General features: G+C 44.4%; 1 protein-coding gene across 2 annotated transcripts in view; it reads right to left on the reverse strand.

Moving 5' to 3' along the window:
• Window positions 1-83: 83 nt before the first annotated feature.
• NLK (nemo like kinase) overlaps window positions 84-11,724 on the reverse strand; it is a 35,603-nt gene continuing 23,962 nt past the window's right edge. For both annotated transcript variants that reach the window (XM_031059826.1, XM_031059827.1), the window contains 8 exons: window positions 9,185-9,291; window positions 8,425-8,510; window positions 7,346-7,555; window positions 6,916-7,017; window positions 4,379-4,465; window positions 3,151-3,349; window positions 2,512-2,605; window positions 84-1,797 (listed from right to left, as the gene is read on the reverse strand). In XM_031059826.1, the coding sequence (XP_030915686.1) occupies window positions 1,743-1,797; window positions 2,512-2,605; window positions 3,151-3,349; window positions 4,379-4,465; window positions 6,916-7,017; window positions 7,346-7,555; window positions 8,425-8,510; window positions 9,185-9,291 (940 nt within the window). In that variant the 3' untranslated portion in view covers window positions 84-1,742. The remainder of the gene's footprint in view (window positions 1,798-2,511; window positions 2,606-3,150; window positions 3,350-4,378; window positions 4,466-6,915; window positions 7,018-7,345; window positions 7,556-8,424; window positions 8,511-9,184; window positions 9,292-11,724) is intronic.

The raw sequence follows: 11,724 nt of genomic DNA on the forward strand, positions 1-11,724 counted from the left end.
AGCCGGAGCGGCACCTCCCACCCGCTGCACCCCAGAGGAGAGCGGGACGGGGGAGAGCGGGCAGGAAAGAATGACACCACCGCCGCATTTTCAAATGTCACATTTAATGTTTTCACCACTGTACTCCAAATCTACATTTTACAAAGTGACCAGCAAGTGTGCCACATTAACTGACCAACCTCTGAGATTTTACCTTTCATACCAGTGTCTTCTGGGGCTCGATAATTAAACACGTTTCTCATTCAAGTGAATTGAAATGCTTCAGTTGGTTTTATTCTCAGGAGCCTCATAAAAAACAAAGATATTGCACCATCTTTGTTCAGTTATTTAATGTTTGTCTCTTTCACAGCAAATAATTACTTCATTGAAGTTAAAACTTCCAAACATAACTTACTAATAGTCTCCAATTCCAGCTCAGATCACTCTTGTTGAAAATACTCTGCTAAATACAGATAACTTACAATAACTTTAACAGTTAATTGTCCATAACAAACACCATGGTTTCTCTCCAGACCAAGGCTCAAATTTTAAGACCACCTTTTAGTATTCCTTTGTACAGGTGAAAAACAGTCTTCAATTTTCTAGTCTTGTTTTAAATACAAAAGTTGGAAGGGACATTCAAGTTTCAAGTCTCCACACTAAACTTAAAAAAAAAAAAAATCATGTGGAGGTAAACAAACCAAGTTGTATACTCCAGGAGGTAGAGGCCTTCAATTTGTGTTCATATATACATATGCACAGAATTCAGTGTTCCAACAGAAAAAGAATTAGCCAAAAAGTAATAAAAGTTATTTACTACTGTGACATTTCAAGACTTCCACAGCTCTGCCTAAAGACACGAACACAATTAACAGAATTCCCTATGTGCTTTTTTTTTCCTTTTCTTTTTTTTTTTCTCTCAACTGTCCAGTGCAGGAAAAAGTTCTCACAAAATTTCACAGACCTAAAATGTGCAAGCTAGTTTCTCTCTATACAGCAATGATGTCAGGGATCTCTGAAATTAGCCCATAAATGGAATTATTTACACACATAGAAGATGCATGCTGGGGGGTTTTATGTAAGAAAGAGCAGAAAAACTTCTAATAAAAATAGATTAAATATATATATATATTTATACTGGGTAAGGAAACAGAAGTTTAGTCTCTCCTAGTCACAAACTCATTCTCTCTACTCACAACATTTGATTTTAGAACAGCACACATCACCATCACAGCTCTAGTGAGAAGCTATTTATAGGGTTGGGTATCAGGGGACGTGGCCACTTCCCATGGCCACGGCCACCCAGAGGGACTTCATGATTGGTCGCAGTCAAGTTTTCTGTATTCCTTAGTTTTAGAAAACCCAAAATCTTCAGGAATGGCTCAATATCAAAATGTATGTCTATCTGTTTGTACAATCTCACTTCAATAAAAAAAAAAAGGAGAAAAAAGGAAAAAAAAAGAAAAAACCTCCCCGAATTTGGTTCAATTCTGTTTGTTCTGAGCTGAGCCATCACAGCTGCACTAGAATTCATAAAACACGTGCAACTCTGGGTAAAATATTTTCTTCTAAAAGCACAACCACTTTACAAGATTAAAAGTCTAGTACATTTCTAAGTATTATTCATATTGTACAAGTAGTGGTTGTTAATTTAAAACTTCATTAGTAAAATTACAGTACAAGCATGATTAACCTCCAGAATTGCAAATCCCAGGCTCCAGTGGAAAGCTACATTACATCTTCAGTAGTACGGGGCGCTCGGGTCACTCCCACACCAGCGGCGACGGCGGCATCTCGGAGGGCTGGGCGACCGTGGAGCTGCACAGACACAGAGAGAACTGCTCAGTGCAGGGCCAGGGACACTGCTCAGTGCTCAGTCAGTGCTCAGTGCAGGGCCAGGGACACTGCTCAGTGCTCAGTCAGTGCTCAGTGCAGGGCCAGGGACACTGCTCAGTGCTCAGTCAGTGCTCAGTGCAGGGCCAGGGACACTGCTCAGTGCTCAGTCAGTGCTCAGTCAGTGCCCACTGCAGAGCCAGGGACACTGCTCAGTGCTCACTGCAGGGCCAGGGACACTGCTCCCTGCTCGGGGGGACCAAAGCCCCTGGGACCAAAGCCCAAACCCAACCCGAGCCCGGGGGGATCAAATATCCCAGTACCAAACCCCAAACCCCACCTGAGCCCGACAATGGCCACAGCAGCACCCACAGCCAATATTCCTTTATCTGTGCATTTTCACCCCTCAGTCCCTCCTTCCAGCGCCTTCACCCTGCAGCTTCACAGCCAAAACTCAACTTGCCAACCTTCCCAGTTCTAGTTTAGATCTGACTTCTGTTCTTTTGCACAAAAATGTTACTTGAAACTTCTGCATGTTTTACTTAAAATTCTAGAAGAATTCATAAATACAATTCACAAGGGTTTTTATCTATGGGCCCTTGCTATCTCAGGAACTGAAAACCTAAAACATTCTGGATGTGTGAATTCTGTACTACTAATAAATGGGAATTAATATCAGATGTGATTACATACAGTTACCTAATAAAGCTCTTAAAAGCAGCAGACTGAGGGTTGATGCAGAGAGGCACTCTGTTTCCTTTCTGCTGTTCCAAAATGAACTGATGAATTATTTCTGTACACGGGAGAAAAATACAAAACAACACAGCATTAACACTTCTGGCTTCAGTAAAATCCAATGTCAGCTGGAGGGAAAGAGAACTTCCCTTATTGAGAGTACATTTTAGGGAGGATAGAAGAGCTCCAGCTTCTCTAAATCTGACTGCTCCGCTTCAGCTCCAGGCTGCAGGACAGCTGTGGAGGTCACACCTCACAGCCCCAAACGGCCACACAGTGACTTCCCCTTCCCCCAGAGCCATCCTTCAGCAAAAGGATGAGGAACAGGGCACCAGGGATGGGCACTGCTGAGGTCTGAAACGCACAGACTTCTGCAGGTCAGCTCATACTTGTGCCACTGCCTCATCTCAGTGCACTTACAATTCTGTTCTTTTGGTGAAAAGAAATTATTTCCAGTGTCTACTATGGAAAAATATCTAAAAGAAACCAGCACCAGGGTCACTGTGTGGATGCAGAGCACAAATCCCAACTCCATCCCAGTTCCATCCCACATCCCCCCGCTGCAGGGGGACAACTGCACGTGCAAGGTTAACTCCTGCTCACCTTTAACCTGCCGAACAGAACTGAGGTTCTTCTCAAAAGTGTCATCAAATTTGGGATTAGTGATGGGTTCAAAATCACTGGTATAAACTCTGCCAGTCGAAGTGGAGAAACAACACTTGCACATACAGGTGTGGTACCGCAACCGGCCCTCGTCCAGGTAGGGGTGAGCTAAGGCATCCTTAGCAGATATCCTTTTGGACTGGGAGCAGCATGGGAAGGGAAGAGAGCAGGCGTGAGGTGAGGAACTACTCATCACTTAATCCTCAGTGCTTAATAAACCCGCGGTGGTGTGGAAGGAGCTGCCACTAGAGGGGAGCTGAGGCTCACAAACCAGCCTGGGTGGCACCGACCTGGCTCAGCCACCACGGCAAACGCTGAGCACACAGCTCTCAGGAACATGCCTTTCAAAGGCTTTTTTCTCCAGATAACCTTACAATTATGACTCCTGCAATAAATCAAAACAAGCTGGGAAAGACAGCATTCTAACTGTTGAGGGAGTCAGAAAGAAATTTTTGGTTTTCAAATGTGGAAGTTATAGTTTAACATTTCCACGGTTCTGCTCAGCAAAGCAATCTTAAGGTTTAAAAAAAATACACTCCAAAGGCAGTGCTTCTAAATGCTTCATCAACCCCCAGCCTCCTCCTTTGCACTGCAGTCACTCTGTTTTACATTTGCAATATTGGGGGGGTTCTGTAGGAATGAAATCATTAAGATTATCAATTCCAATATCATATTTTCTTGTGACAATTCTCTACAATGTCCCAAGAAACAAAATCCAAAATCCACAGCAGCACATTTTTATTAGAAAAACAGATGCTCAGTGGAAAAACGATCCTGTTCTGTGATTGGGGATGCAGAAGGAATTTTTTGTGTGTTGCAAGACCAGGAACACCCCCGTGTCCCTAATTAGAACTGCATCAAAGTAGCTGATGTTCTGCTACCTACACCCAGCTCGGAAAAGAGCATGAGTCATGCACAGCCTCATCCTTCCCACTGCCAGGCTTCCTTCCCAGGACCACTCGGTTTGAAACCTGAAACCCCCATTCCAGGGGGAATTGATCAGCCAATTATACGATATTTTTACTTTTTTCATGGACCAGAAGTACTGCAATGCCATGTAGAAGGAAACCAGCTAAAGCAGTCCTTGACTTACAACACTCATTTAAGCACCAGACAACAAAAACCGTTCAAAGCAGAAGTATTAGAGGTGATTTTCAGTCCTACTTACTGGATCAAAGACCAACATCCTGCAAAGGAGATGAACTGCTTCATGTGTAGCTTGACTGGAGAGTGTATATAGGACAGGAAGGGATGGCTGTAGGGAGAATGGGAGGAAGAGAAGCACAGAGTGTCCTGTCAGATCCATCAGCAGGAGAACCCTGTTCCCGCACGCGCTATTCCAGCCAGCAAGGACAAACTCCTTGTTACAGGGGACAAGTGGTACCTAACGCTTTCCAGCATGACAATAATCACCATTACAAAACCCAGCAACTGTAATAAAGGTCCAATTGATCACTGTTCCCCTTAGTTCAGGTGCAATCCCTGGAAAAACCTGCTTTTCTTTCTGTATTTTTCTCCACAGACACCACCCCCAGCTGTAGCTGCTCCAGGGTTTGATTAACTCCATCATTTCCAGTAGTTCCTTTTTTAATCTCAATCCCTCCCAAATTATGGATTACTTTGCTTTTCCTTGCCCAGGCAATCCACAGCTGACTGACAGTGACAGAAGGACTGTACTGGATGTCAGGGTTGCTGTAAATTTCCCAGTATAAATAAGAATTATGCCTCCAGAGTGACATCAGTCGAAGTTAACCCTGAAGTGCCACACAGAGCCCTGAGCACTTCCCAGCCTTGGTTTCTCAGGGCAGCCTATGGAATATAAAGCTGCAGTGTTTGGTAACTCTCCTCCTCCTGGCCTGCTCTCCCACAGCAGGGGGATCACGACAGGCAGGGGATGGACCCTACACGTTTTCCTTTGAGAAGGGGGTCAGCAGGGACAGGGACAGCTCGCTCCCCCTGGGGCCGCCAGGGACACAATTCACTTGAACTTTTAAATACCAAACTGACAAAGTCTACAGAGTATGTAAATACCCATTTTGCCAGCACACAGTGGGGTAGGGGGGGTTTAATCAGAAACTTCTGGCATTAATCTATTTTTGCACAGAGCAGCAAAATGCCTCACCCCTCTCTCCCACTGCGCTCACCTACGGCGAGTAAAAATAGTCGGTGTGACAAAGCAATCGCCCGCTTCTAACTTGGGCTTCTCTCCCTGTTAGTCTAATTAGGAAACCAGCAACATTTAACCACTTACAACCAGTAAAAGCTCCATTTCAGAATATGAAAAGCCAGAAATTTGCACTCAAACATGAAGTGTGCTTCAAGTTGAAAACAAAAATACCAATCATCACCTGGATGCTCTATATCCCCTGTCTCCAAGGTGCCATGAGCACACCAGCTCCCACAGCACTCCAGGGAGAATGAACATTGTTTTCCCCAACACACACACAACTAACTCTTAGAGTGTATTTCTTACAACTTCGTGGCTACAGGACATTAAATCTGTAGTGGAAACTTTTTATACCATTTCACCTCACTAGCTTTTTAGGACTCCCACCGTCCTGTGGGTCATAAGACACTGGCTTTAGGAGTCACAACTCTTCTAGCACACGATAGCAGAAAAATAAACTTAACTTAAAAGTGGCAGAGAAAATCTGAAGGAAATCCTTCTGTTATTAATGCTCAAATTAAAAAATCCTGTCATGAAATGGAACAGCGACAACTTTATGTAGTGGATCCAAAGTGCCAGGGTGGCAGAGCTCCCACATGTCAATAATAAAGCAGAATATACACGCAATGCTCATTTCTATGGTAACTACTATTGTAGTGAGCAGACCTGAGAGATTACTTCAACATGCAGAAAATGATGCAAACTTAACTACTGGAGCAAGTACAGGCCAATAATTTTGTTAATTTTGTTAGCAATCATAAAAATGACCCTATTGGAGAGCCACAGAGCCTTATCCCCGCACCAGAGATGCCTGCACAAGCATTTCTTTGTATCTGTTAACACTACATTGCATTTGCCCTTTTTATTGCCCAGTCAGCACAATGACTCCATCCTGCCTTTTTCCTTCGGTTTGGTGTCTTTTTCCAAGCTAACTTTTACTCCAGTTGTGTTGAATGCTGTATCTCAGCTTTCAGCCTCTTGTTGGGCCTTCCCGAGCAGCTCAGGTGTGCAGGGACCCTCTGGGCTTGGGGTGCTGGAGGTTCTGCCCTTGGCTCTGGGCAGGGGGTGAATTCCACCTCTAACACTCCTGATCCTGGCAGTGCAGCAGCCCTCCAGGGCTTTATGAATTATACTGTCAATTTTAATTTATGTCTCTTGCCAGTACTAACACGTAAATTTAACATCTTCATTCAAAGTAGGTGTCAAAACACTGCTGCCTCAGAAAGGGACTTTCACCTGGGTCATCAAGTCCAACAATCCCCCAAGGCAGAAGCCAGAACTGCCCCTGACTAGTGAAAAGCCCCCTTGTCCCCAGAGCAGGTGGAGTCAGCACAGATCAGTCCCTGTCCCAAGCACCACAACCCCCCGTGCCCAACTCAGCCCCGATCCCAGGCACAGCCAGCTCTGAGAGCAAACATCCAGGCCGCGTGTTTTTAACCAACAGGCCATGGGAATCCAGTCAGGCTGTGAAAGCCTCGCCCTGCCCAGAGCAAGCCCTGCCTGCTGGGGCTGTGTGGCTGCAGGCAGCCCTGCAGTACCTGTTTATGAGGACCCCTGAGTATGTGTGCCTTGGCGCCTTCACAAGCCGTCCTCATCGCCTCCAGCGACGGCGTGCCCAGCAGGTCTGTGATCAGATCCAGCTGCACAGAGCACACAGGACACAGCTCAGACACGGGATGCTCTCCACTGGAGCAGCAGACTCCCCAGCTACCATGAACCAACATCCTGTCCCTGTCCCCTGGGAGCACAGCCCGCCCCCCCCAGCTGCCCCTCCTGTCAGGCAGTTGTGCAGAGCCAGGAGGTCCCCCCTGAGCCTCCTTTTCTCCAGGCTGAGCCCCTTCCCAGCTCCCTCAGGAGTTCTCCAGCCCTTTCCCAGCTCTGTTGCCTCCCCTGGGTCCCGCGAGGTGCAGCTCTGCCTCCAGGAGCAGGGGCAGCAGGAAGGCTGGCAGGGAGAGGGGAGGTGGATACCTGCTGGATGGGACTCTGTGCCTGGAACAATATCCTTCTCCCAAGCAACTCTGCAAAGATGCAGCCAACAGACCAGATGTCGATGGCATTGCTGTAGTGGCGGCTGCCCATCAGGATCTCCGGAGCACGGTAATACTGAGTGACAACTTCCTGAGTCATGTGCCGGGATTCATCTAACTCTTCCACCCTGGCCAATCCAAAATCACAAATCTAAATTGAGAAGGTAAATAAGAAAATTAAAACAACCAAAACACCTTCTGCATTTCAAATAGGCAACCTTCTGGGAAGGAGGCAGGGGATCCCCAACCAGCACTTAAATACATCAGATAATTTGCTGTAACTGCATAAGCCAGGGGAGAGGGGATAGGAGGAAATCACATTGCTTTGTTCCACAGCCATTCAAACTTCCTACAATTTGATTTGAAATCACAGTACATTTTAAGTAGGCATTACAATATTTACAATCTGAAAGATTAAAAAGTTTTGCACTACAAAAAACCCAACCTGTGGGTATTATGGAGTATTTCACCTCAAACAAACTTCATTTGCTCATGACATGTCTCAAAATATTAAAGATTCAGCTCTACTCATTTGGGCTTGGAGAATTGTTAAAAATGTCTTGAACCAGAAGGGTTAAGAAAAGTGACCAAACTTTGCCAACTAGAATTCTTAGCAAAGCCCGGTAAACAATACTGAATTTTTGTGTTTGGCACGGCTGTACAACACACCTCAGTCCTCCAAAATTCCATATACCCAAGGTTAATGGAGGTGCCTTGGACATTTGGTGTCATCTTCCCCTGAGGAGCACAGGGACACTGAGAACCCCCTGGCCCTCCCAGGCACAGGACATCCCACCCAAGCCAAACTCAGGAACTGTCTCTCTCTGGCTTTCAGAGGTGTGGGCAGAGGCAGGGAGAAAAGGGGAAAGGCAGATGTTTGCTTCATTTCTACTTTTTAAAAAATCTGCAGGATTTTTTTCCATTTACATGGACTTTCAGGGAAAGTGTTCACATTGAATGTTTTTGTTTACAAATTAACAACATACACACACAAACATCTTCAATTAATGTAAGCAGCACCTTAAGGACACAGTTGCTGTTCACGAGTAGGTTCCCTGGTTTAATGTCTCGATGTAAAATGCCAGCAGAATGTAGATATTTCAGACCTGAAACGTTAAAGAAAGTTTAAATATTTTTTTTCTCTTTTAGAAGAAGTTCAAGGTTGACAACATTTTCCCAGAAGATCTGGCAATTCCTGATCAGCAAAGGCTTTGCCTGCGCCTCAGTTTTTAAATGAGTAACTCCCAGCCACTAGTGCACAATCAGCCACATAATGACAGGGTAAAATTTTGGAGTATATAAAATACTACAGGAAAAGGAATTTAGCAGTCTTTTTATAAAAACCCCCTCCCCCCAAAAATCCAACAAACAACAAATCAAAAGCAAAGCATCATCTCTCTGATTATGGCATGGATACTCTGCTAATCCCCACTCTGGAATTTTCAGATACTTCTTACTGCTCTGTTTTTCAGTAACAATTTTTGCCTTAAGGGGATATAATTACCCATATTTACCCATCTGGTTCAGCCTAAGTGTCCATTTTGTTCCTTGATTCTAAAAGCATGACTTTTCTTTCCCTGACAATGCTTTACGGCAGCAGGGGTGCCATGCTCTTGTAGCTACAATAATTCATGCTTGGTATTTATTCAAATATGACATTAAAAGAAGTTCCTACAGGAGGCTTATTCAAGATGAGAATGTCTTGAGAATAAACATTAAGAAAAATTAAAAAAAAATTCTACTACACAATTTTCATTAAATTTAGAGGAAGAAAAATTACCTCTTAAAATCTGGTAAAGAAAAACTTTGACATGATCCGAGCTGAGAGGCTGAGGAGAGACAATAATCTTATGGAGGTCACTCTGCATCAGCTCAGTGACAACATAGCTGCAGTTCAGTGGTTAAGGAGAAGCACAACAGGCACAGAATCTCTTGAAACATTCACTAACTCCTACTTACTTGAGCTCTTACAGGTCAGAACTATTGAGTTAAAGAGAAGAAAGCTGCTTCAGAGGTCAAATTCTTACAGGAATGAAAATAAAAAACAGCTTGTGAAAGAAAACAGATTAGTCCATGAGAGTTTGCACTAAGGTAGTTGTACAAAGTTACTGAAAGGCAAATTACAAGTGAGACTGAGGGGAGGAGGCTCCCAGAGGGGCCTGTGTGTGTTCAGGGGGGTTCAGAAGCAGTGAAATAGGGTGAAAGCTGCACCCTATAGCATGGAGACCATCCCGACAATGTCCTGGCTGTGGGACAACAATAACACACAGAGAAAGCATTCCAATAAATACTGGGGGAACTACAGGCATTAATTAAAAACAGCACTGCTTTAAAAGCTTAGTTTAGCAGTCACATTTGAAACACAAGTCTGCTATTATCACATTTGTGGCTGAAGGAGGTAAAACACATTTGCCCCATGTTAACTGATACAGCCACGTATGGAATGCTCATTTTCTTTCATCTCTACCCAGTCAATGCTCTGCTTTCATCTGTTGCTCTACAAACCCTCTCCAGCTAAATCCCTGTTGCCCAAAGGGTTCATCTGCCAACAGAACACCACACAAAAACTCATTTTATAAATTAAATATCTCCAACTTTTTGAGGAAAAAAATATTAAAATTGCATTCATAAAGAATTCATAAAGAAAAAAACCAACCTGCAGCACCATAATTTGTAGTCCTCTAATTTTTCTTTTCCTTTAGCAATTTTTCTTTTCCTTTTAAATATTTATACCAGACTTTTAAAATTTGCGGTTTACCTTATACCTGCAACAAATCTTTACATTCAATTTAATGGAAAATACTTTTAAAAACCCAAAAGCATTACTCTGGCACTTTATTACGATAAGATTTTTGTTTTGCTACGCCACAAATCCTCCTAAATCTCAATCCCGAGCATAATGTCTCCCAGATGTCTCAACTAGTTGCCATGCCAACTAAAGCAGCTTAAATTAAATGAGGGCCTGAAATGGCACCTGCACCACTGCAGGTCTGGGGCGCATTAAATCAAGCCCTTGACAGGCTCAGAGGTGCCATTAACCCCAGCAGCAGCAGCAGCCATCTGATTATTGTCTCTGGATAATTGAGCCAGGGCTGGCGGCAGCGGGTTCTGCTCTGACCCACGGGCTTCTGCTGCTGCTGGGACCCTGCCTGCAGCAGCCACTGCTGGGGACACTGAGCAAAAGAGAGCCCCAAACCCGGGGATGTCATCCCCTGCTCACACAGGTACCTCAGTTTGCTTTTCTCAGTGCCACCGCCGGGCCCGGCCGTGGGGCGGCCGCTGGCGCTGCTACCGGAGAGAAATTGCTCCTGACAGCAGTAATTAGTTAAGTAGCTGTATAAAATTAGATCTACAAATGTACCAATTTGCTTCAGAGTAATTATCAAAGCAAATGCGCGGCACAAAAGAACTCGACTTGCTCTGCTGGCTGGGACCTGCTGAGTTGGTGAATTCTATAAAGCCACAGATAAACGTTAGAAAGGGATGAAGTGCCCTCGGTGATGTGGCACTCTCACTGTGGCTTGGTCTGTGCTGTACTTGGTCTCTGCACCCCTCAAACCCCAGTTCTGTGGCTCAGAGTGACCCTGGCAGTCCCTGCCCAGCTGGTTTGGGTGCTGGCCCAGAGGAACTGGCCCCAGCAATGGATCAGAGGAAAACCCTGTCCCAGGGGGAGCAGCCTGTCCCCGGCCCAGCAGGGCTGGCACTGCCCCTCACTGCCTGCAGCAGCCCCCCATCTTGCTCCTCTCCACCCTACAGACACCAGGGATCTACCACAGAATCCACCACAACACAGCTCTTTCCCCTCTCTGGGAATTTACTGCACATCTTTGCTTTTACTGCTATTCAAACCTTTCCCAGACCCCACCCCTGAAAAGTGGTGACTTTTCAGCAGCTTCTGATATCCACTTTAATGGGCAAAGTTTTCATAAAGTTGCTACAGAAACTTTGGATGCTTCTTAAAGGAGAACATCCGTGGATCTGCAGTTGCTGAATTCAGTATTACAATCAACTGTGGAAGATTCTGTAATTGGAAAAAAGAGCTATCAATCATTCATTTCTGCACTAGGTGATATTGGCAAAAACATCAATACCTGTAAGATTCAAAATGGCCACAAAGATTTTCAACCGAAAACTTCAGTATTAATTCAAATTATATCTTAATTTGAATGTTTGTCAGGAATTTTCATCCTAAACAAAAATCTCACTAGATTAAAATTCCTTTATTCATCACCGTTTTCCTCAGAAATCTTTTAATTTATCATTAAAATGTTAAGGTGGTTTTATAATTAGTTCTCTTTAAAAAATACACTCTGCAATTCC

The sequence above is a fragment of the Geospiza fortis genome, unplaced genomic scaffold, assembly GCF_000277835.1.
Source record: "Geospiza fortis unplaced genomic scaffold, GeoFor_1.0 scaffold538, whole genome shotgun sequence".
Classification (NCBI taxonomy): domain Eukaryota; kingdom Metazoa; phylum Chordata; class Aves; order Passeriformes; family Thraupidae; genus Geospiza; species Geospiza fortis.